Source organism: Quercus lobata, chromosome 2, assembly GCF_001633185.2.
Source record: "Quercus lobata isolate SW786 chromosome 2, ValleyOak3.0 Primary Assembly, whole genome shotgun sequence".
NCBI classification, from domain to species: Eukaryota; Viridiplantae; Streptophyta; class Magnoliopsida; order Fagales; family Fagaceae; genus Quercus; species Quercus lobata.
In genome coordinates, this window is record NC_044905.1 from 2,540,117 (window position 1) to 2,567,376 (window position 27,260).

The window sequence follows — 27,260 nt, forward strand, 5'->3', positions numbered from 1 at the left end:
CCCAAGCCGAGGAGAGCCATTGCCGAGGACGACCTCCTCCTCGGCATTTCATTAAATGCCCAAAGAAAGGAGCAAGCTGAGTGTAGCGGGCAGGGCCAGGAAAAAAACAGCCAACACAGTAATACGGAATTCGGCGTCTGACAGACCCATGCCTATGTCCATACGCCTTTCCAGCAACTCCCAACCACTCTAGGTATGGGTCGACTGGACAGGCCTGCACCCCAAAAGTAGAAATCAACACGTGGACACAAAAAAGGGGAATGGAACACCAGTATAAAAGGCGAAACAAACAAAGATAAAGGGGGCTAGCCACAACAAGGGTTTGGCTAGTAAGGCCAAGCCCGCCAATGTAGTGTTTCCCGTAGGAACTACGACTAAAACCACTCACTTATGCCCAAGTCATACCTTTCAAGCCCACTCTCTACAAATGATATTGTGGGAGACATTTTTACTTACGAGTCCAATTTTATCCTGGAGTTGTTACAAATTGTGCCTCTACAATTGGCGCCGTCTGTGGGGAGGTTTGTATCTTGGCATAGGCGATGGTGTGGGACAGTACCCTTGTCATTTTCTACCAGCCAGTTACAGCGTGCTAACGTAGAGCTTCGTTGGGGGCTATGATTCTTGACTAGGGGCTACACTTTATAACGTCAGCCACGCAGATGGGTCAAGGGGCTCGGCCGAGGATCTAATTCCCCCAAAGCCAAAGCCCCATAGAAGAAAAATTACAAGTTTTGGACAGAACCAAGGCCTTGTATGGTCCTCGGACCCAAGCCTCTGGGGAAACCAATTACTTAAAAGCAAAAACACAAGTTTTGGACAGAACCAAGGTCTTGTATGGTCCTCGGACCCAAGCCTCTGGGGAAACCAACTACTTAGAAGAAAAATTACAAGTTTTGGACAGAACCAAGGCCTTGTATGGTCCTCGGATCCAAGCCTCTGGGGAAACCAATTACTTAGAAGAAAAATTACAAGTTTTGGACAGAACCAAGGCCTTGTATGGTCCTCGGACCCAAGCCTCTGGGGAAACCAACTACTTAGAAGAAAAATTACAAGTTTTGGACAGAATCAAGGCCTTATATGGTCCTCGGACCCAAGCCTCTGGGGAAACCAACTACTTAAAAGCAAAAACACAAGTTTTGGATAGAACCAAGGCCTTGTATGGTCCTCGGACCCAAGCCTCTGGGGAAACCAACTACTTAAAAGCAAAAACACAAGTTTTGGACAGAACCAAGGCCTTGTATGGTCCTCGGACCCAAGCCTCTGGGGAAACCAATTACTTAGAAGAAAAATTACAAGTTTTGGACAGAACCAAGGCCTTGTATGGTCCTCGGACCCAAGCCTCTGGGGAAACCAACTACTTAGAAGAAAAATTACAAGTTTTGGACAGAACCAAGGCCTTGTATGGTCCTCGAACCCAAGCCTCTGAGGAAACCAACTACTTAAAAGCAAAAATACAAGTTTTGGACAGAACCAAGGCCTTCTATGGTCCTCGGACCTAAGCCTCTGGAGAAACCAACTACTTAAAAGCAAAAACACAAGTTTTGGACAGAACCAAGGCCTTGTATGGTCCTTGGACCCAAGCCTCTGGGGAAACCAACTACTTAGAAGAAAAATTACAAGTTTTAGATAGAACCAAGGCCTTGTATGGTCCTCGGACCCAAGCCTCTGGGGAAACCAACTACTTAAAAGCAAAAACACAAGTTTTGGACAGAACCAAGGCCTTGTATGGTCTTCGGACCCAAGCCTCTGGGGAAACCAACTACTTAAAAGCAAAAACACAAGTTTTGGATAGAACCAAGGTCTTGTATGGTCCTTGGACCCAAGCCTCTGGGGAAACCAACTACTTAGAAGAAAAATTACAAGTTTTGGACAGAACCAAGGCCTTGTATGGTCCTCGGACCCAAGCCTCTGGGGAAACCAACTACTTAGAAGAAAAATTACAAGTTTTGGACAGAACCAAGGCCTTGTATGGTCCTCGGACCCAAGCCTCTGGGGAAACCAACTACTTAAAGAAAAATTACAAGTTTTGGACAGAACCAAGGCCTTGTATGGTCCTACCCAAGCCTCTAGGAAACCAACTACTTAAAAGCAAAAATTTGGACAGAACCAAGCCTTGTATGTCCTCGGACCCAAGCCTCTGGGGAAACCAACTACTTAAAAGCAAAAACACAAGTTTTGGACAGAACCAAGGCCTTGTATGGTCCTCGGACCCAAGCCTCTGGGGAAACCAACTACTTAGCAAAAACACAAGTTTTGGACAGAACCCCTTGTAACCCAAGCCTAAACTTAAAAAGCAAAAACACAAGTTTTGGACAGAACCAAGGCTTGTATGGTCCTCGGACCCAAGCCTCTGGGGAAACCAACTACTTAGAAGAAAAATTACAAGTTTTGGACAGAACCAAGGCCTTGTATGGTCCTCGGATCCAAGCCTCTGGGGAAACCAATTACTTAGAAGAAAAATTACAAGTTTTGGACAGAACCAAGGCCTTGTATGGTCCTCGGACCCAAGCCTCTGGGGAAACCAACTACTTAGAAGAAAAATTACAAGTTTTGGACAGAATCAAGGCCTTATATGGTCCTCGGACCCAAGCCTCTGGGGAAACCAACTACTTAAAAGCAAAAACACAAGTTTTGGATAGAACCAAGGCCTTGTATGGTCCTCGGACCCAAGCCTCTGGGGAAACCAACTACTTAAAAGCAAAAACACAAGTTTTGGACAGAACCAAGGCCTTGTATGGTCCTCGGACCCAAGCCTCTGGGGAAACCAATTACTTAGAAGAAAAATTACAAGTTTTGGACAGAACCAAGGCCTTGTATGGTCCTCGGACCCAAGCCTCTGGGGAAACCAACTACTTAGAAGAAAAATTACAAGTTTTGGACAGAACCAAGGCCTTGTATGGTCCTCGAACCCAAGCCTCTGAGGAAACCAACTACTTAAAAGCAAAAATACAAGTTTTGGACAGAACCAAGGCCTTCTATGGTCCTCGGACCTAAGCCTCTGGAGAAACCAACTACTTAAAAGCAAAAACACAAGTTTTGGACAGAACCAAGGCCTTGTATGGTCCTTGGACCCAAGCCTCTGGGGAAACCAACTACTTAGAAGAAAAATTACAAGTTTTAGATAGAACCAAGGCCTTGTATGGTCCTCGGACCCAAGCCTCTGGGGAAACCAACTACTTAAAAGCAAAAACACAAGTTTTGGACAGAACCAAGGCCTTGTATGGTCTTCGGACCCAAGCCTCTGGGGAAACCAACTACTTAAAAGCAAAAACACAAGTTTTGGATAGAACCAAGGTCTTGTATGGTCCTTGGACCCAAGCCTCTGGGGAAACCAACTACTTAGAAGAAAAATTACAAGTTTTGGACAGAACCAAGGCCTTGTATGGTCCTCGGACCCAAGCCTCTGGGGAAACCAACTACTTAGAAGAAAAATTACAAGTTTTGGACAGAACCAAGGCCTTGTATGGTCCTCGGACCCAAGCCTCTGGGGAAACCAACTACTTAGAAGAAAAATTACAAGTTTTGGACAGAACCAAGGCCTTGTATGGTCCTCGGACCCAAGCCTCTAGGGAAACCAACTACTTAAAAGCAAAAACACAAGTTTTGGACAGAACCAAAGCCTTGTATGGTCCTCGGACCCAAGCCTCTGGGGAAACCAACTACTTAAAAGCAAAAACACAAGTTTTGGACAGAACCAAGGCCTTGTATGGTCCTCGGACCCAAGCCTCTGGGGAAACCAACTACTTAAAAGCAAAAACACAAGTTTTGGACAGAACTAAGCCCTTGTATGGTCCTCGGACCCAAGCCTCTGGGGAAACCAACTACTTAGAAGAAAAATTACAAGTTTTGGACAGAACCAAGGCCTTGTATGGTCCTCGGACCCAAGCCTCTGGGGAAACCAACTACTTAGAAGAAAAATTACAAGTTTTTGACAGAACCAAGGCCTTGTATGGTCCTCGGACTCAAGCCTATGGGGAAACCAACTACTTAAAAGAAAAACTACGTTACATGGGCCTTAGGATTTATCCGAGGAGAATTCCCCCATTAACGGTTGGGTTAATCCCTACACTGAATGGATTGCCCAGTCTACCCTCGGACCCTCAGTACCAAAGGGATTGATGCAATTTAGAGCAATATGCTACCAAAAAACGCAATTGAGGTCCCTCACTGCTCGGCTATCCTCTCGGATGAATTATTTAGAGTTTATCGTTCTCGGACATTGGTCTAGCATGCATCGCGCAGCACTCAGCCGTTACCCCGGTTAGTTCCAAGAGTTTAATTTATTGAGGATTACCATTATTATACTTGATAATGTCCGTAAGTTTGAACTAGTAGGAATCTGTGTTAAGGCATTTTTCTGCTCCGAGTATCATTAAAGGCAAGCTTATAATTAATATTCATGCGCAAAGTAGTTGTTGTAGAAAAGGAAAGCATTTAGAAAGAAATAAACTCATCTTTTATTAAGACAAAGGAATAGTACAGTGTACAATGAAAAGCTGAAATAAGCTTACATTAAAGTTAACTACGTAAGTAAAAAGAAAAAATACAAGAGAGTAAAGATAAAGCCGAAGGAGAAGCACAGATGAGAGGTTGGCTGCTGTGCCGAGATGTTGTGTAAGGGAACCATTCCTCAATACTTTTACATGCCCATAACTCAGGCAGTAAAAGAACCCGACGAGGGGCCTGCACCTTTGAAGAAAAGGTGCAGAGAGCACTTGGCTTCAGGCTAGCGCCGCTGAAGAAAAGGTGCAGGGAACCCAACTTGGGGCTTACACCATTGAAGAAAAGGTGCAGGAAGCCGGAAGTTGAGGAGCCCCCGCAAAAATTTGCCTGCGACAAGGCAGACGGCGCTGATGGCGGAAATTCCTTCTTCTGACATACCAAAAATCTGGCATGACCAGAACCTGCTTCGGATTTTGACTGAAAGAGGGAATAGTACCATCTTCCCCCTGTCAAAACGGGGGACTAGTTTGAATCTATGCCATCCTTGTCCGTACCATATCACCTTGAGGATTTGGTGCTTCTGAAGCGTGCGAAGACCTTTCATCTCCATCCAAGCCTCAAACATTTTACTTTGAGGCAGAAGGGCACTAGAACTGGAGATCGTGGATATGGAAGAAGAAGTATGATTCTGAAGGGAACAGGAGAGTTCGTGTGTAAGAGGAGCGACCCCCTACCCTATTTATACACGGAGCAGACCGGTGGCATTTAACTTGTGCAAATTTCCAAGGAACGCTACGGACAAAGCGGACTGGGCTCAATTTCCAACCTCATCCTCAGCCGTAGGATCTGAAGATCCTCGAGAAGGCGCGCCTCGAGTACCGAAATATCAAAAGACTCCGCGCGAATGGAAAATAAAGGAGCGTCCCTTGTTTTGACACGACTCCCGAGTAAATGGAAAAATGCAAATATTAATGGAGTGTAGAATCAGAACAGGCTATGATGTAGGCCCAGCATTATCAAAACCCTCCTCCCCAACTAAAAGTCGGGCAGCAAGCTTTTGAGGGGCTATTGTGGGGCCAAAGAAAGTGTAGCCCCGGCCCAGACCCAGTTTATCTTAAGGTCCGCAGCCCAAGCCGAGGAGAGCCATTGCCGAGGACGACCTCCTCCTTGGCACTTCATTAAATGCCCAAAGAAAGGAGCAAGCTGAGTGTAGCGGGCAGGGTCAGGAAAAAAACAGCCAACACAGTAATACGGAATTCGGCGTCTGACAGACCCATGCCCATGCCCATACGCCTTTCCAGCAACTCCCAACCACTCTAGGTATAGGTCGACTGGACAGGCCTGCACCCCAAAAGTAGAAATCAACACGTGGACACAAAAAAGGGGAATGAAACACCAGTATAAAAGGCGAAACAAACAAAGATAAAGGGGGCTGGCCACAACAAGGGTTTGGCTAGTAAGGCCAAGCCCGCCAATGTAGTGTTTCCCGTAGGAACTACGACTAAAACCACTCACTTATGCCCAGGTCATACCTTTCAAGCCCACTCTCTACAAATGATATTGTGGGAGCCTTTTTACTTACGAGTCCAATTTTATCCTGGAGTTGTTACAAATTGTGCCTCTACAATATCCCTTGTTAGTTTTTGTAATTACTTACTTTTCTTTTTAAATTTAAAATACATGTTGGATATAAAAGGTATTTAACAAATCTAAAATAAGATAAATATTTATTTGTTATACAAATTAAACGGGTTGTGTTAAGTGGGTCATTTTGGATTGACACAAATAAATTGGCGTGTCAAACGTGTTTATTACGGGTTACACGGGTTGACCTGCTTATGACACATTTCTTATCGTATCGCTTTCAGGTCAACCCGTTTATGTCCTAAACCCATTAAGGTCCAACTCTAACCTGAAAAAATTCATGTTGGGTTCGTGTCGTGTTCGTGAGTTGGGTCGAGCATTGACAGCCCTAATGATATAGTAATAAATTTCAATCACATTGTAACTGAGTTAAAAAAAAAAAAATTATAACTAAATATCTGAATTGTCTTTTTATAATTAGTGACAAATCAGTTTGTAAGCTTTTACAAGATTGTTTACTATATATATATATATATATATATATATGAAATTATTACATTCCGTAACCTTTTAGAACTAATATTTCAAGAAATAGTAAAAAATGAAGGGGCAAACATTACTGATGGAAATCAACGACATAACAAATATGAAAAGATAAACAAACGTATGAGACTGAAATAGTAAAATAATGGTTTAGGTCGAGTGGATATAGTGCACTATACCCAATTAAATGATGACACATGTCTAAAAACAGACATATGTTACCGTCTCAACCAATTCAGTTTTATTCCTAAATCTAAACCCGACCCAAATATCAAAATGAAAAAACCAAACCAATGACCCACTAATTCCAGCTGTTAATGTGTCTTTGCTAAGTCGACTGTTGAATACCACTTTAACCAAATCCATCTCAGATCGCCCAATTCCGGCAAATAGAAGTGTTCCATTTCTATTATCAAAAACAAAAAAGAAAAAAAAGTGCTCCATTTCTATACCGTGAAAATGGAAAAACTCCTGTATGAGTGTGGGTCCACCCCTTATGAGAAAGAAGTAATATGCACGGAAATTGTGAGAGAGGAGTAACATGCACCGGAAACATGTAATACCTTCTCGTGAAAATGTCGGTAAAGCCACGCACCCAAACCTGACGTGTCATCCTCTCAGAGGCCAAAAAAAAACATAAACCTCACCGAATCCGACGACTCATCATCCTCAAATCAACAAACAAAACAGCTTTCCTCTGAAAAAAAAAAAAACAACTTCGTACCTTGCCTTAGCTCCCCCCAAACAAAAACCTCTGTACATAAATAAAAACACACACAAAATCTTCCGATAACGACAAAACATGAACGTCGAAATGCGAGACGACAAGGAAGACTCTAAAAACGAGGAAGAGACAAACCGGCTGTTGTCGGAGTCTCATGAATCCGATGAATACGAGGAGAAAATCCTGATCGCCGAGGCGGAAGAATCGGACGGCGAGGATTTAACGGTGCCGCCATTCTCATGGAAGAAGCTGTGGATGTTTACTGGGCCTGGGTTTCTGATGAGCATAGCATTTTTGGATCCGGGAAATCTGGAGGGAGATTTGCAAGCTGGGGCTATTGCTGGGTACTCGTTGCTTTGGTTGCTTTTGTGGGCCACGATTATGGGCCTCATGATCCAGCTCTTGTCGGCCCGAGTTGGAGTTGCCACGGGTCGACACCTGGCAGTGCTTTGTAGGGAAGAGTATCCGGGTTGGGTCGGGTATGTTTTGTGGGTCATGGCTGAGCTGGCATTGATTGGAGCTGATATTCAAGAAGTTATTGGGAGTGCTATTGCTATTCAGATTTTAAGCAATGGGTATTTGCCCATTTGGGCTGGTGTCCTTATTACTGCCTCTGATTGGTATTTACTATTTTTTCTCTCTTTTTTTTGTTTTTGTTTTTTGGGTTTAATTCCTGTTGTTGTTGTTATTGGTATACTGAATATGGGTTTGCCACGTTTAATTAATTAATTTTTTTAAGAAAAAAAATGAAATAGCTATGAAGTTTCTTGGAATGTAAAAGGGGTGTAGTTGGGTAAGGCCTAATCCTGTGTTTCAATGCATTGGACTTGTCGGGACAGTGATACAGGACCAAAAATGGATAATTGTGATGCCCAATGCACTGGTTGCTTTGGCCCATATTTTGCACCTTGCTTTTTAGTCAGGCAGCGGCAGGCACAAATAACTTGAGCTGAAGTGTGCCACTTAGGTTGTACTAAAAGGTCTCAGCTAGGATGCTTTTGCTGTGTGTTACTCAAGATGCATTCAAGGCCTAGGCCAGGAGAAAATCCATTGTGTTACAGAAACATGTATCCCATCGTATACTTATGGACCCCACAAGTATACTCTCTCTCGTAGACAAGTTGGAATCTCGTGTCTTAATTGATAATTAATTCAACTTGTTTTTTCATGTGTCAAGACATTAGTGTGAAGTAAGTTTGAGTTCTTTATTATCTAGTGATGTTAGGAGTATCGTAGATTAATGTATCACCAATTTAAAAAACGAAATTTCATGCATTTATTGACTATCTTATATTTAAAAGCGCCAATGCCCCTACAGTGTTTTTGCACTGCTCATACAGATTTTTCACCGTTTATCTGCAGTGCCATTTTGGTGAGGCACTTTGTTTTGTTTTGTTTTGTTTTTTTTTTTTTTAAAGTTTTGAACAGTAACTACAGTACCAAGTGGCACTGTAGCTACATTTTTTTTTTTTTTTTAGTCTTATGTCTGTACTTTTTTTTCTTTTATATATATTGTTATACTGACATAACGAATTTCACAATATTTTCACAATTATTGACGTGTCAATTTTTTATAAGTCAAAATAAAATAATAAAATATGAAACTATGACCAAGCACAACTGAAAATAAATGTTTTGTGATTTTGTGAGCCACTTTTTTTTTTCTTTTTCTTTTTTTCGCCAAATTTTGAATAGTAACTACAGTGCCAAGTGGCATTGTAGCTACAATAGCTACATTTTTTTTTCCTTTTAGTAATCGGTTTGTGTTTTTTTTTTTTTTTCCTTTTAAATATTTATGTAAGCTGGTATATATTTTGTTATACTGACGCAACAAATTTCATAATACTTTCACAATTATTGACGTGCGTGAATGCGGTAAAGCACTATAGCTACAGTGCTTTGGTTTCATTAGCCACTTTTTTTTCCAAGTTTCGAATAGTAACTATAGTGCCAAGTGGCACTGTAGCTACAGTAGCAACATTTTTTTTTAGTAATTGGTTTTTTTTTTCTTTTAAATATTTATGTAAGCTGATATATATATTGTTATACTGACATAACAAATTTCACAATATTTTCACAATTATTGACGTGTCAATTTCTTACTAGTTGAAATAAAATAATAAAATATGAGACTGTGACCAATTACAACTAAAAATAAATGTTTTGAGAAAATGTTACAACACTTATTATGCAGTACTTTTGGTTTATTCAACTAACATGGTAGCTAAAGTGCCTAAAGTTTTTTTTTTTTTTTTAAATATTTATGTAAGCTAGTATATATATTGTTATACTGACACAACAAATTTCACAATATTTTCACAATTATTGACGTGTCAATTTCTTACAAGTCGAAATAAAATAATAAAATATGAGACTATGACCAACCATAACTAAAATTAAATATTTTGAGAAAATATTATAACATTTATTGTGTAGTGCTTTTGGTTTATTCAACGGGCACGGTAGCTACAGTGCTTAATTTTTTTTTTTTTTCAGTAATCGGTTTGTATTTTTTTTTCTTTTTTAAATATTTATGTAAGCTGGTATATATATTGTTATACTGACACAACAAATTTCACAATTATTGATGTGTTAATTTCTTACCAATCGAAATAAAATAATAAAATATGAGACTGTGACCAACCATAACTAAAAATAAATGTTTTGAGAAAATGTTACAACACTTATTATTATCACAATATTTTCAATATTGTTGAGATCTCAGTTTCTTATAGATTAAATAAAAAAAATGCTTTTTTTTTTTTTTTTTTTTTTTTTTTTTTTTTTCAGTTATCGGTTTGTGTTTTTTTTTTTTTTAATTTTTTTCTTTTAAATATTTATGTAAGCTGGCATATCTATTAACTATATAAAAAGAGCCAAAGGCTCATGAATAGTGTTTTTTTGGTTTATTCAATTAGTGAGGTGCACTTTTTTTTTTTCCCTTCAAGTATGCCAGTTGGTTTGAGCTTTGTTTTTGTTTTTTGTTTTTTTAAGATCTTTATATGTTTACTTTGTACTTGCAATGCAAGTTTACATTGTAAATATACAAAAGTGGTTAATATTATACACATTTGCACAAAAAATGATAAATATTGTACAAATTTTGTAAATGTGTACAAAATTTGCCAATTTTTGTGTGTCTACAATATAAATTTACAATGTAATTAAGTACATTATATGCATAAAGATATTATGAAAATATTGTAACACATGTGTCAATTCCTTATAGGTCAAAATAAAATAATAAAATATTATGCTGAGATCTAGCACAACTAAAAATGTCATGACATTTTGTTGTTATTACAACATATTCACAACTATTGAGGTGTAAGTTATAGGTCAAAATAAAATAATATAAATATTGGACTGAGATCTATCACGGTCTTATACGAATGAGATTAACTTTTTATGACATAATTACCAAAATTCTTAAAATTAATTTCTTTTTTGATTAATGTAAATCTCTATATATTTTAAAAATCTTTATTTTGTGATACAAATAAAATCTAAAATTGATCCTAATCACTACTTCCTTGACTAGTGTTGTTAAAGTTGCTAATCAAATTCATTGTTACGTCAATTTACATGTAGAAAAACTAGGTGGTAGATTTTGAATTTCCCTTATTATCATGTGCCTATTTTCCCTCCAAAATTTCTGACTATTTAGTGTTAGAAGATGAAATGGACTCCCGTCCCTTTTTTAATTGATTGCTTATTAACTGGGGATCATTTTTTTTCCCTGCTTTCTCACATGGACAGCTTCATCTTTTTGTTTCTTGAGAACTATGGAGTCAGGAAGTTGGAAGCTCTTTTTGCAGTTCTCATTGCAACTATGGGTGTGTCATTTGCCTGGATGTTTGGAGAAACAAAGCCTAGTGGAAAAGATCTTCTTATGGGTAAAAAAGTTTATTTAATTGGATATCTGCTGTTTGTTTTATAAGTTTCGTCATTGGTTGGAACCATAGGTGTAACTGAACCTGATCCTTCTTGTAGGTATTTTGGTGCCAAGACTCAGCTCAGAAACAATTAGGCAGGCTGTGGGAGTTGTGGGTTGTGTCATAACGCCTCACAATGTATTCTTACACTCTGCATTGGTACAGTCAAGGAAGATTGATCCGAACAAGAAAGGCCAGGTTCAAGAAGCACTCAACTACTACTCAATTGAGTCTTCGGTTGCAATTTCAATCTCCTTCATCATCAATTTGTTTGTGACAACGGTTTTTGCTAAGGGATTTTATGGCAGTAAACAAGCCAATAGTGTAGGACTAATAAATGCAGGGCAATATCTTGAAGATAAGTTTGGAGGAGGAGTCTTCCCGATTCTTTATATCTGGGGTATTGGTTTATTCGCAGCTGGACAGAGTAGCACGATAACTGGCACTTATGCTGGACAGTTTATCATGGGAGGCTTTCTCGACCTTCGTCTCAAGAAATGGCTGAGGGCAGTGATTACACGGAGTTTTGCAATTGTGCCAACTATAGCCGTAGCTCTTGTATTTAAAACATCTGAAGCTTCATTGGATATTCTGAATGAATGGCTTAATGTGCTTCAGTCAATACAGATTCCTTTTGCGCTTATTCCCCTTCTTACCTTGGTGGCCAAGGAGCAGGTCATGGGGGTCTTCAAAATTGGGCCTGTTCTTGAGGTAAGTTGTGAACTTTACTACTCTGTCATTTTGGGCATAATATTTTTCATTTTGTGGTGACAGCCATCTGTTGTTTGTCTAGCCTGTAAACTTGTAGACTTGTGGTTATGAACAATGAATCCTAGGTCAAGGGTTTTAGGATGGGCATATAGAATAGGCTTCTTTTAGTCCATTACTTGCATGCAACCTTGTCGCCTTGTGGTTATGTGGGTCAACTTTCATGTATGGAAAAAAATATTAACAAAGGGAGAAGCATGATGAAATTACTTCTCATGTCAAAATTATCAGCCGTCAATTGTTATTGGTTTTTGGCTATGTGCTTGATCATTCTTGGACTTGCTTCACATAATGATCTGGTTTCCCAAAAAAAAAACATCTAATGTATATATTCATCAAATTAATTTGTATTCAGATTCTCGATGTCATTTAGGTTATCTTAAACTTGGCCCTTTCATTGTCTACTCACATCTCTATTGGCCACAGATATATACATGAGCAACTCATTTGCCTATGCTTTTCCTTTAGTGACTGCCCCCCGCGCCCCCCACAAAAAAAATAAAAATAAAAATAAAAAAGGAAGAAAAGATTTAGCGATCATTATCAGGACTGTGTTAGAGAGATTTGGAGAGGTAGTAATATGAAGTATATACTTTTACTTTGTTTTCTTTAAGCTTGTGCTTTAATACTACCCAGATTTATAGATAGCTGTATGTGTGTTTGAGTATGTTCAATATTTTTGCTTGGGTTAGGTGGCTTTATGTTGTTTTGTTTCTGGTGCTAGATTCCTTCTCTTTTCCTCCCCTGAATTTTCTTTAAGTCAACCATGTGTTTCTTAGTGAGTTGATGCGGTGGTTGGCTAAAAACAAAACTCAGTAATTTATAGATCACAGCAAGATAATATCATTGTTTTGTATATTGTGGTGTTGACTTTGGTCCTTTATCTATGAAGTACATGTGTGTAATATTCATGTCATGTATATTAGGAATATCTGCCGTTTTATTCACATGATATAGTGCAATATGGTTCCAATTAGAAACACATGGATTTTATTAGAAGAAAGTAAATATCAATTAATTTTAGAGTTTTTGTTTTAAGATGTGTTGGTCCCGATGGTATGTAGCTGCTGAAATATTTTAATATTTAGCAAGAAACTGTTTAGAGTTATGTAGTTCAAGCCCTCATACTCTACGATTTACAGAAGCTATTTTTCCTGCATAGTAGATTTTGTTGTTCTTGTGGTAATGCTAATGTCTAACTGTATTCCTCTCCATATTGGCTTTTGGAATTTATATTTTAATCATAAACCATTAGGGAAACAACTGACTCTGTTGAGATTTGGAGTTTCCAGATAGGTTCTTCGTCTATAGGCTGATCATTTATATGCCTGTGAGGAAACAATGGAAAAATAAAAGGTTGCAATAAAGGCAGTCAAAGGAAGGGAGCTAACAATAAGCAGAGGCTGCAATTTTGTCTCTTTAATGATTTAGATTAGCTTTAGCTGGATAAACTGAAACATTCAAGATATCCAGTGATTAATAAAACCTCTCTCCATGCTTGACTAGTCATTTAGTTTCCAATAAAAGCATCTTGAAATATTTACCCTGTTCGTGTTGTTTGTTCAGTTGAAATTATATGATTCAATTCACTCATCAAGTAGATAAAGATGCTTGACCCCTTTTCTTTTTTTTCATCTAGTGTCTCCTCATGTTGCACATGGATAGCATGCTAGTAAACTTGAGTTATGGGTGCGCTGTAGTTTTTCTTTTAAACTATTGGAGTTGAGGGCTTTGTCTATCGTTCAGTTAATTGACTTCCAAATGATAACAATTCCCTACCTAACTTTATTTTCTAATATTTTGTCAATTAATGTTGCAGAGGGTGGCTTGGAGTGTGGCGGCATTGGTAATGATTTTCAATGGGTATCTGTTGATTGATTTTTTTGTATCTGAAGTTACTGGGCTACTGTTTGGTTTGGCGGTCGCGACTGGCACAGTTGCATATATAGCATTTATTGTGTATCTTATTTTACACAGTGGTACCTTCCCTTCGGATTTGATTACCTTAATTTCCAAGAGGTTTACTTCGACTGGGAACTGAGTCAACAAATACGCGTATGACAGAAACTATAGAAAATCTGAATTATGCTGTTGCTCAATGGAGCTGGCGTTTTAGCACAAGAGGGTCATTGATCTGCTCTTCAGAAGTGAAACATTCTTCTACATAACCATCTCTAAGTTTTGTGCATCTTGAATGTGAGTACAAAGATACAAACAATTGAAAGCATATTCATGTAATGCACCTTTTTGCATAATGGAGCTGCCCAGAGTTACATTCCATCAATTGATCACACCGGGTTATTTTCTTCATTTCAGAGGATGGACATAGCATTGTTACAAACTGCAGGATGAATTACTTTTTTAGTTTTTGGTTTTGTGGTATCAGTACCCACGAATTGTACCAGTAAAATAGAATAAACTGCTTATTCTTTTAATTTAACAGGTTAACATGTACCATAGTCAAACCAGCAACAACTGATACTTAAGGGATCAATACAAAAGAATGGAAGGAATTTTGCAAAATTGTTTGGATGCCCTCTCTGTCTCTCTTGAAGAAACAAAAGAAACTAGTAACTAGAGAAGAGAGGAATCAAATTATTGTATTACTACTTGCTTATTCCACTATGTACAACTCTGATTAAATAGAGAAACCCTAAACTTATAATAGGAATACAATAGCAGAAATAGGAAATCAAATAATCTCTAATTACTCAGTTTCCTTTTCTGAATATTTCCTTCTCTAAATATTTCCTTCACCTTCACGCCCAAGATTATACCATATATAGCTATCCACACATACCATACATAGAATCTGTCAACACTCCCCCTCAAGCTGAGGCATAGATATCTCTCATGCCCAGCTTGTCCAAGATTCTATGGAAGTGATTAGTTGCTGCCCCCTTTGTCAAGATGTCTGCGAGTTGATCTCCAGTTCTTACATATGGAGTGCAAATGATGCCTTTACGCAATTTCTCCTTGATAAAGTTTCTATCAATTTCCATATGTTTTGTCCGATCATGTAGAACTGGATTATGAGCAATATTAATTGCTGCTTTATTGTCACAAAACAGCTTGATGGGATCCTTACTATCATATCCAATCTCCCTCAATAGTATCTTCATCCATAATATCTCACATATCCCATGGGCCATTGCTCTAAACTCAGCCTCTGCATTGGATCTTGCAACCACAGATTGTTTCTTACTCCGCCAAGTAACTAAGTTACCTCCAACAAATAGACAATATCCAGAGGTGGAGCGTCGGTCTATGATTGACCCTGCCCAATCAGCATCTGTATAAGCTTCTATCTTCAAGTGATCATGTCGAGCAAATAGTACTCCTTTACCCGGTGAGGATTTCAAGTAACGGAGAATTCTACGAACAGCTTTCATATGTGTCTCTCGTGGCGAATGCATAAACTGACTTACCACACTTACTGCATGAGCGATATCTGGTCTAGTGTGTGATAAGTAGATTAGTCTGCCAACTAGTCGCTGGTATCTCCCTTTTTCTACTAGGGGGCTGTTGAGGTCTTCTCCCAACTTGACATTCTGCTCTATTGGATTATCAATAGCTTTGCACCCTAACATTCCTGTTTCTTTGAGAAGATCGAGTATGTATTTCCGTTGAGAAAGAAATATTCCATGCCTTGATCTTGCCACTTCAATGCCTAGAAAATACTTCAGATTTCCCAAGTCCTTTATTTCAAATTCTTGTGCCAAGGATTGCTTTAGTCTTTGTATCTCTTCCTCATCATTTCCAGTTAGCACCATATCATCCACATAGACAATAAGAGCTGTTATTTTTCTTTGTAGTGAATGCTTAATAAATAATGTATGATCAGCCTGACTTTGATTGTAGCCAAATTTCTGCATAGCTCGGGAAAACCTTTCAAACCATGCTCTAGGAGATTGTCTCAGTCCATACAGGGCTTTCTTTAGTTTGCACACTTTACCATTAGAAGCTGGTAGCTTAAGGCCAGGGGGGAGTTCCATGTATACTTCTTCTTCAAGATCTCCATGGAGGAAAGCATTCTTTACATCCAATTGGTGTAGAGGCCAATCTTGATTTGCTGCCAAAGAGATAAGAACTCGTATAGAGTTCATCTTTGCTACTGGTGCGAATGTCTCCTTATAATCAATCCCATAGGTTTGTGTGAAACCTTTTGCAACCAATCTTGCTTTGTATCTTTCCACTGACCCATCTGCTTTATGCTTAATTGTAAACACCCACTTGCATCCAACTACCCTTTTTCCATTCGGTAAGTCAACATAATCCCATGTGTCATTTTTCTTAAGAGCTCTCATCTCTTCTTGCATCGCTTCTTTCCATTTTGGATCTCCTAATGCTTCCTGGAAGGTTTGAGGGATAGACACAGAAGATAACTTGGATAGGAAAGAACGAAATGTAGGTGAGATATGTTGATATGAAAGAAAATTTGCTATGGGATGATGAGTGCATGATCTAACTCCTTTGCGTTGTGCAATAGGAAGATCAATATCATTTATGGTGGGTATAGAGAGAACAGGAGCAGAATTACCTGAGTCGGGTTCAGATGATTGCTCGGGAGCTTTAGGAGTAGTCTTACTTTTCTGGCGCCTTGAATAGACCCTTAGTTCTTTCACAGGTGTCTCATCCAGCTTATCATCAGTGGATGACAGCTCATTATTAGCCTCTTGCACTTCAACATCAATGAAATCAGTTTTCAGGTCAACCTTAGTGGAGGTACTAAGAATAGGTAATGACACAGAAAACTCCTCATCACCATTATACTCCCCCTGAGGAGGAGTTTGAGGTGAGAAGTAAAATTGTGTCTCAAAGAAGGTTACATCCATTGACACAAAGTGTTTTCGAGAAGGAGGGTGATAACATTTATATCCCTTTTGAGTAGGAGAGTAACCTATAAAGACACATTTGAGGGCACGAGGGTCTAATTTACTCCTAGATTGACCATGAAGATGGACAAAGCAGATACACCCAAAGACACGTGGAGGGATGATAAAATTAGAGGATGGTACAGATGAAAAAAGTACCTCAAGTGGTCTCTTGAAGTCAAGGACACGAGATGGCATTCTATTGATGAGATAAGTTGCAGTGAGCAAGGCATCTCCCCAGTAGGACTTTGGAACACTGGCAGTAAGGAGAAGAGCCCGTGTGACTTCTAGGAGATGTCGATTTTTTCTTTCAGCAACCCCATTTTGTTGAGGGGTATAGGCACAAGTGGTTTGATGAATAATACCATGTGTATGAAGATATTTTTGAAGAGTACCAGACATATATTCCCCCCCATTGTCCGAACGAATCATTTTTATTGAGGTGTTGAATTGTGTTTGAACCATTTTGTGAAACAGTTGAAAGACAGTAAACACATCACCTTTGTCTTTTAACAAATATACCCATGTAGTTCGTGAAAAATCATCAATAAAGGAAATAAACCAACGACACCCATTTAAAGAAACAACCCTAGAGGGCCCCCAAACATCAGTATGAATAAGCGAAAAAGGTGCAGAACTTTTATTACTACTAAGAGGAAAAGACACTCGATGGTGTTTAGCTAGTTCACATGTCTCACATTGGAATATGGAAACATTATTATGCTGAAATAAAGAAGGAAACAATTTTTGTAACAATGTAAAAGAGGGATGTCCTAGTCTGTGATGCCATAACCAAATTTGAGCTGCTGAGTCATCTGAGTGCACTGTATGATAAGCCTTTTTGAGCCATCCTTGTGCTTTGGGCTGTTTGTCCAGATAGTAGAGACCATCCTTAAGGCTACCACTGCCAATCATCCGCCCCGTGGTTAGGTCCTGAAAACAACAGTAGGATGAGTAAAAAATGGCTCGGCAATTTAACTCAAGGGTTATACGAGCAATAGATAATAAATTTGCTGCCAGGTTAGGAACATGAAGCACAGAGGATAAAGGCATGGATGGAGTCACAACAATTGAACCTTTACCACAGATAGGTGATAAAGAACCATTGGCTACTCTGATTTTGTCCTTGCTGGAACAGAGGTTATAGGAAGAAAAAGATGAGGATTTACCAGTCATATGATCTGTAGTTCCCGAGTCAATTACCCAAGGATCATCATACTCCGTTGACGATGCATTAAGGGCTGTAGCTAAATTACCTGAATGGGCAAAGGATGAGGATGTATCAGTAGGTGCTTCCAATCGAGCCATAAACTGACGCAGCTGTGCTAACTCCTCTGTGTTAAGTGCCCTTTCATGATTAGGAGCTGGAGTAGGTGCTGGAGTAGGTGCTGGAGGTATGTCCTCTGTGGAAGTAGTGTGATTTGCACGTGGACGAGAGAATCCACTAGAACGGCCCCCTCGCCCTCTTGTAGGACGGCCATGGAGCCTCCAACATGTCTCCCGAGTATGGCGTGGCCTATTACAATGATCACAAAATAATTTGTCCTTGTCATCTAGAGCATTCTCATTCCAATGACCTTTGTCCCGATTCTTAGAATCTCCTTTGGCACCACGTTGAAAAGTAGTGGCCAGTGCAGCTTGTTCTGGAGTAGATGAATATAACATGACACCCCGACGACTTTCTTCATTCTGAACATATGAGAACACCTCTTTGAGTGAGGGAAGAGGATCCTTTCCCAAGATTTGGACTCGAACTTGATCATATTCAGCTCGTAGTCCTCCCAAGAATTCATAAATACGTTCATCTTCAACAAATTTTTGAAAGTCTATCGCATCTTGTGTACATTTAGCTTTGAAAGTTTGATAGTGATCTAATTCTTGCCACAAACCGCGAAGGTTATGTTAGTAAGTTGCGACAGACCAATCTCCCTGTGAAGTCGCTTGAATACGACGCTTCAAATCATAAACTTGTGCTTTATTTCCCATTTTGGAGTAGGTTTGAGCTGCTGCATCCCAAATCTCCTTTGCAGTACGAAGAAATAAATATCCTTGACTGATCTCTGGTTTCATAGAATGCACCAACCAAGACATGACTGTAGAGTTCTCTGCCTCCCATCTGTCATATGTGGGATCAGTCTCCAAGGGCTCTGTGATTTTCCCATTCAAATAGCCCATTTTCCCCTTACTGTGAATAAACATTAATGCAGATTGGGACCATGTTAGGTAGTTTAGCCCGTCCAACTTTTGAGTTGTAATCTGGAGAGTTGGATTCTCACTTAGGGAGGTCACTTGACTCTCTATCCCTCTAGTGTGAGTTTCGGAAGTCTTGCTAACTTCTGACTTTTCCGAATCAGCCATCCAAATAAAATAGCTCCACAACCGGGCTTAATACAAAAAAAAACTGAGTAGCACAAATCAAAACATAGAGTAATATTCAAATAAAGAGACACATACCCCTTTTATTTATTTATTTTTTTTATTTTTTATTTTTTAAGAATAATTACATGTGGTAAAGCTGGGCAGGAAACAGAAAACAAACCAGATGGATGACACCCAGAGAAGCTCTGATACCATGAAGAAACAAAAGAAACTAGTAACTAGAGAAGAGAGGAATCAAATTATTGTATTATTACTTGCTTATTCCACTATGTACAACTCTGATTAAATAGAGAAACCCTAAACTTATAATAGGAATACAATAGCAGAAATAGGAAATCAAATAATCTCTAATTACTCAGTTTCCTTTTCTGAATATTTCCTTCTCTAAATATTTCCTTCACCTTCACGCCCAAGATTATACCATATATAACTATCCACACATACCATACATAGAATCTGTCAACATCTCTCCCCCTTACTTTTAATTATTCTTTAGGGAGAAGATATCTTAAAACATCATATATATATATATATATATGTATGTATTTTTCCTTTTCACAGTGAATCTTACATGGTTATTGGTCCATAGACTTCACATACAGTGAAAGTATGTATATATTTTGATATTAGGGGGTTTGCGGATATTTAAAAAGTATGAGGAGTTTTTTTTGATAAAGCAATCCTTGTACCACTTCTTCAACAATAATTTTAGAGTAATGCTAGGAATACATCCCTTCCCACACCCTAATACACACTTTATTCGTGTGTCAACTATTGATTGGATTTCAACATCTTCAAGTATGTGTGGTGGAATCCTTTAAAAGTGCTAAAATTCAATCTAAGAGCATCCACATCAGTGGATGGATAGTCTTCTATAATACAAAAACCTCCTCATTTTACACATTTTGGCCAAAAAACCTCCCCCATCAGCTCATGTAAACCTGTGTAAAATCATCTAAAAATTTCCATGAGCTACAGTAACCGTGCATATATACATGGTTACTGTAGCTCGTCTATACATTATTATAATAATTTCTAATTTTGCTCGTTTTTTTCTCTCTCTTCTCCATCTGCACAACCAACACCACCATCATCATCAACTGCTTCTTCCTCTTATACACACACTCCCACAGTCAAAATCAAAAATCAACCACAAAATCAACAACAAAATCACCCAGAAACACCACAAAACCAAACACACCCACACACAGACACACCAACGGAGATAGAGAGAGTGGATCGGAGTTCTTCTCGGCAGATCGGCGTGCTTGGATCGGCGTGCTTGGATCGGAGTGCTTGGATCGGCGTTCTTCTCGCCGTGCTTGGATCAGAGACAGAGAGAGTGGATCGGCGTTTGTGGCGGATCGGCGTGCTTGGATCGGCGTTCTTCTCGCCGTGCTTGGATCGAAGTTCTTCTCGTCGTGCTTGGATCGGAGACAGAGAGAGTGGATCGAAAGTTCTTCTCGGCGCCGTGCTCCCTGCTCGGATCGGAGACAGAGAGAGAGTGGATCGGAGTTCTTCTCGGCACCGTGCTCCCTGCTCGGATCGGAGACAGAGAGTGGATCGGAAAAAGAAACTCTAGAACAGAGTCTCGTGAGTGGAGAGAGAGAGAGACGCTCGTGAGTGGAGAGTGGAGAGACCGGGTATGGAGAGATAACCCAGAGAGAGAGACCGGGTATGGAGAGACTGGGTATGGAGAGATAACCCAGAGGGAGAGAGATAGAAGAGAGAGAGAGAGAAATCAGAAAATGTGATACAAGTAGAGGGAAAGCGCGATAAAAACGGGTATATGGGTTAGGTGGGAAATAATAAAATAATTAAGAAAATTGATTATTTAAATAAAAGAGGTGATAGAATAGATGAACTGATGTGGGTGTTTTGTAAAAATGATGGTGTAAAATAGAAAAAGTAGGTTTTTAATGTAAAATAGACGAAATCTTTTAGACGAGCTGATGTGAATGCTCTAAAGTTGACACATGAACAGGGTGTAGATATGGGTGTGGGAAGAGTTGTGTTCCTAGCATTATTCATAATTTTAGGGCCATAACTTATTCCATACACTTTTGTCATAAAAAAATAATAGATTAATGTAAAAATAATAGAATAATTATAGATTTATGTGAAAGTAACATATAATCATTCTGCTGTTGTGTAAATTAGTTACCATTAGTAAAGTGTGAAATAAGTTGTAGTCACGTGATTATTAGGGCCATCCGGAGCTACAAAAGTAACGGAACTACAAACTTGTCAAAGTTGAAGCATTAATTGGGTCATCAAATTGCGGATTATTAATCCGTGTGGATGCTTGGAAATAAATATCCAGAGGAGTTTCGTACTATGGTGAATTGGTTGTGGGAAAAGTAGTAGTTACTGTAGTTTCTTCATTCTTGTGCAGTAGACGAGTCAACTTAACAAAAAGAATGCCCAGGAATTGACCACTTGCCAGCTAGTAGTGTAAGCTAATAACACCTTGATGCCGCCTTTGCAAATAGGCTTGCAGCACCACTTTGATGATTTGGTACCACAGAGTAGTCTGGCGAAGCAGAAGTTCTATGTGACCCTATTATAGATTTTTATTTTTTTGAAATAATTTATGAGAAATGTTAATGGATAAGTAAGCGTATATTAGTTTAGGAGATATTTTTAAAAATTTTTATGGATAAAGGAAAGGATAACTAAATTTTTTTGATAATTTTTTATATTTATAATAAAAATAATGTTAAAATTTTCTTAAAATGATTTATTAACAATTGTTCTAAGCATGCCTGATAGCAAGACCCATATTTTATGTGGAAAAAAAAAGTGTAATACTCACCAACTCAAATGCAGATTGGACCAATCTTAATTAGTTTTTGTTTTTGTTTTTGTTTTGTTATTTTAAATACTAGCAAAAGGTTGGATGAGTTTACAAACATAACGTGCAAGGAGTTAATCATTCAAAATTAGAAGTCAACTCCAAAGACCAATATGTAGTCATGTCAAAGACCAAAGATAATATTGTGAAACAGCTCTAAGTCAAAGTCCTCCAAAGATAGCGACATAGCGCTATTCTCCAGTCTTACCAATACCTAGAAGGAAAAAAAAAAAACTTAGTCAAATTTTGTCTTTGTGGTTATCTTATGAGAAAAGTGATCTAAATTGATGGTTACTCCTATAATTGAAGTAATAAGCATTCACTACAAGCAAATCATTTTCTAATGAATAAAGAACAAGAAATACAAACAAATAGTTAGAGAGCAATGCAATCAAACAATGAAGATCACTTTTGATTTTTCAATTTAGTGAAATTTTGCAACATATCTTTTGATTTTTTTTAATAAACATTTTGCTGATTTTATTGAATTTACACGTTTGATCATCCAATCAAGGCCTTACTTGGAGAGCATCCATGTGTCATTTCTCTAATAGATAGTATTAAACACCAAAGAGGGACAAATAATATGCACCTTGTTTGACATGAAGACAACTCATTTGCCTTTGGTAATTGCAGGAAAAGATGAAAGATATGGTTAGTTAGAGTTTCATTGATCTTGGTGTGGATTACAATTGGGATTGGAGAGCAATAGTTGAAAGTAATTGAGATAATAATAATAACTGGAAGCATGGTTGTCAAAATCATGATCCGGATCGTAAAATCGAATGATTTTACGATCCCACCACATCAAAAAGTTTAAAATCGTATCAAGATTGCAAAAATGGTAGGATTGTATGTAGGATCGTAGGATCGTATGGGATCCTACCGATCCTACCATTTGGCTTGATTTTTTTTTTTTTTTTTAAATGGGATTCATTTGGGTAAGATAATCCACCTAAACCCACAAGTTTAATGGGTTATCAGAAGCCCAATAATGAATTGAAGTCCCAAATTTACCCCTATGTCAACATAAAATCTCAAAAAAAACCTATAGTACTTAAGTTTAACGTTTTCAAAAACAAAACCTAAAATATTTAGATGATGAAATGGGATATTACAATGATAGTGATTAGATTAGAAGAACCTTAGAATGAGAATTCTCTTTTGGATTTCATATTTGTAATTAGCTAGTTTACCTTAGATTAAGAATTCTCTTTTGGATTACATATTGTAAATTTGTAGTTTGCTAGTTTTTATATGCTAACTAGCCTAACTTATTTTGGATTTGGAACTTAGAATTTGGAAAACATTTTCCATATGTGTAGATAATATTTTGGTACTTAGTTGCTAATTAAACATATACTGAACTTTTTAGATACATTATGTCAAAAGTTAAATATATTTTGTTTCGTTAGAATGACATAAGAACGATGTAGTGCGTGCAAATTACATTTTATGTTGCAATATTTTTTTTTTAATGGATGGATTCATATTTTAAGTGATTATATAACATAAAAAGTTACTATCAATAGGTTTTTTGCTTAAAATCTGAAAATAGATAGGATCTTACGATCCACGATCCGATCCTACGATCTACGATCCTACGTAGAATCCCGATTTTGACAACCTTGACCGGAAGGCAATACATATGAAACAAACCAATGTATATACATTCATACATACATTGAAATATATATATATATATATATATATAATCCATGTATTGAACTTCAAACATTAGAATAAAATTGAAAGAATATGAAAATATAAAATTACCCAGATGGAATATTAAACATGAATGGCTAGCTTAACTGTCTATGTGGCACCAAAACACAGACACACACAGCATAACATAAGTGAATCAAGAAAATATATAAAAGCATAGGATTAAGGGTACCAGAACTTTGAGTTTGTGTTTATAGTACCTGGGTTTTTTTGCACAGACCTTGACAACCTCAAAATCTTGTCAGCCAACTGGGATTCTTAATCTTTGCAAAGCTAGACAGAGTGAGATAGTATCTATGTTTATCACGCTAGCTTAGACTCATGCAAAGGGAGCCTAATTGGGGTTTAGGGTTTTTCATCCCTTGTTGGGCCTTTAGGCCCAGCCCATCGTTTCCCAATTCCAACAGTAACTTTTATTTGTAATGGGCTCTAGCCTCTGGTCTTGATAGCTAAACAAGCCCAAAGTATCAAATAAATCAATAAAAAAATTTTAAAGTGGATTTTAATTAGTATAACCGATAAAGTCTTTTTTCTCCTACATAAGAAATCTAGAGTTTAATCTTGTCTACGTAAAAAATTATTGTGTTTTACTTTTAATCTTGTTTGCACAAAAAATCAATTGATAATTTGACCTGATGTGAATGATTAACTGGTAAAAGGAGTTGGTATATGTTTTTTTTTTTTTTGGTTAAGAGGATAATTCCATAAATTATGTTTGATTTCTATGGTGTCTATTAAAAAAACTTAAAATAAAATAAAGGCAAATAAGCAATGTCTAGCACATTTAAGACCCTTAAGCTTAGCTATGGGCAGGTTACAATTCATAAAGGGCACCTTTTTTATTTTTTTATTATCATCCAATTCAAATTGAAAGGATCGAATATACTCATCAAAATAAAATAGGACATTATTCTACTAATCCAAGTCTTCAAACAAACTTATCTTAAAAAAAAAGAAAAAAAAAAGACACATTTTAGTTCACTTTGTATATTTCCTTCAAGTCTACGTTCTAACTTTTTTATTTTTATTTTTATATTTGTAACCTTATAATAACCATGTAAAGCTACTGCTTCTTTGTTCTCCCTTGTCCACCTGAAGTCTATCGCTACTTTCCATTGATCACCAAAATCAAAAACCAAAAATTAAAATTAAAAAAAAAAAAAAAAGTTGGAGCGCAAAGAATAGTGCAAAATGTGAATCACTGGTTTCATCTGGAGCGGTTTGGACTGCAGGTGTAGCTGAGAGAGCTTTGGCGAGGAGTGGAAATGGAGGTTTCTGTGTACGGCCATGGTGGGAAGGAGCTAAGAAGGTTAGGGCTTTGGGAAGTGGTTTGAAAACAAAGCGTGAAGAAGAGAATGAAGGGATTGAAGCGAGCTTGAAGGTCTGTAAGGTCGTCCCGCCCATACCCATGGTTTTTGTCTCTGTCAGGGTTGGACTGGACTTTGAGTTTGAGTTTGAGGAGAGAAAGAAAGAAGTCCAAATCTTCTGTCCCACTTTCCCTGTTCCACTCTATAATCCACCAATAAAAACTTGCCACGTGTTCACCTAATTAATTAAATATTACTATTAATTAATAACGGTAGTATTAATAAGTCAATAATGATAGTATTTAATTAATTAGGTGAACGCGTGGCAAGTTTTTATTGGTGGAGTATAGAGTAGAGCAGGTGTAAAGGGGTGGGTTGTGCTAGTGGTATTGGGCCTCCTGCTGCACTAAGCCCAAGTTTTTCTGGATAAGAGAGTCCGGACCGGTCTAACTTTAACTTAAGGTGGTCCGGCTTGTGCGCAAACTAAGTCAAGTCTGCCAGAGACATGTTCACGGCAGGCGGAACTGTTTCAGATAAATTGTGACAGGCAGACATAATACTAATAGAATAAACAGGAAATATCTATCCACTTAAATGGGGGAAATGACCAAATAGCCCTTAACATCAATTATAATAACAACACTATTTGTTTTCCTTTTACGGAAGAGAAGGGAAAAAGAAATAACAGAGAAACATCAAATGTTCACGGGTCAATCGGAATACTGGAGGAATTTGACCGGAAATTCAATCTGCAGGAGCAGAACCACAAAGGGGAGAACGTCCCTCCTCAAAGCAGTCAATCTCTCAGGAAAGAATCCTGCTGTAGAGGTTAACAGCCTTGAGGGAAACGGGCCTGAGTGGTTTTCTGCGTAGGTACTTTCAAGTTTTTTCTTACAGAGGGCCAGATTTCATGAGGGAGAAAAGGGATTAATCTACCGGTGCATGCCCACCTTTCTAACTCTCACTATTTCTTTCTTTCTTCTCACTATGTTTTCCTTTTCTATTTCTTTTAAGTTTTTTATTTTCTTCTCTAAGTTCCGTTCGTCCTGTCCCCTGTTCACGGCAAGACCCTCATTTTATAGTGCCTGTCGTGACCCGATTTTACTGTTTTAACCCTTAATTCTCTTTGTCTGGTCTGGGTGTACTGGCCGACCATCACTGTTCCGTCTGTGCGTCGCCCTCCCATCTCCAGACAAGGAAGAGTATTTTGTTTGCTAGTCTGTCGTGGCACCCGGTAGTAAGCCATCTCAGCAGGACACCTCCCTGAAAGAGCCTGAACCGGAACCATAAAAATAGATTTTTCCCCTCTCCCCACCACCAAACCATGCCCTCTGATCCTCTGACCCCCCGACCTCACCATGCTCTGTATTGGCTGGGTACAGACTGGTGGTACCTGGGCCTTGTGTGCCTTCATTCCATATGTGTCCAAAACTTGCCTGCTGCCCATTTATCTGCCGTGGTCTGGAGGCTCGCCGTCCGTGTTTTTTGACCTCTTATGTGGGCTTTTCTTTGTTTTCCTGCTTCATTCAAGAGCTAGGCTTTGTCTGATGATGGGCCTTACATTTCTTTGGCCCACTTCTTAGTTTTCTTTATTTCTTACAATGTTGTACTGTTATTCCTGCCGTAATAACTTAATCCTGCTGAGCCTCTTTTGGGCCAGCCGTTTATTCCTTCTCTCAATGGCTTGGCGTGGCCGCTGTTTTGCTTTTACTTATGGGCTCCTATGTCCCTTTGGGCTTTCCTTTGAATATCCTTGGCCCGTTTGCTTTCTTTGGGCTTCCTTGGCCTATTTGTTAATTCCACACTCCCATAAGTTTTTTACTAACTTCATTGGGCTTCCCTGGCCCAATAACCTTATTCTCATCTTAGTTTGCATTACCTTGGGCCTGCGGCGGCCCTTTCTCGCTTTTCTACCTCATACACTGCCCATGGGATGCTATTTCTTTCTTTCCAGGCTTCTTTGAACCCACTTGCCTTTTCAAGACCCATTTGTTTATTTCTTGGGCTTGGGATCCATTATTCCTGCTGCTTGGGCCTAATGGTTTTGCTGTCTGCTTTGTTAATTCTTTGTTGCCCTTGTTATTGGGTTTTCTTTCTCACAAATGGCCCTCAACATCTAGC

General features: G+C 38.4%; 1 protein-coding gene across 1 annotated transcript; it reads left to right on the forward strand.

The window, feature by feature from the left end:
- Nucleotides 1–6,861: 6,861 nt before the first annotated feature.
- Nucleotides 6,862–14,504, forward strand: LOC115973888 (metal transporter Nramp2-like). The gene is made up of 4 exons (XM_031094131.1): nt 6,862–7,917; nt 11,057–11,193; nt 11,291–11,943; nt 13,820–14,504. Exons 1-4 carry the CDS (start codon nt 7,376–7,378, stop codon nt 14,039–14,041), a joined length of 1,554 nt encoding a protein of 517 aa, XP_030949991.1. The 5' UTR covers nt 6,862–7,375; the 3' UTR covers nt 14,042–14,504.
- The last annotated feature ends 12,756 nt before the right edge of the window (nt 14,505–27,260 follow it).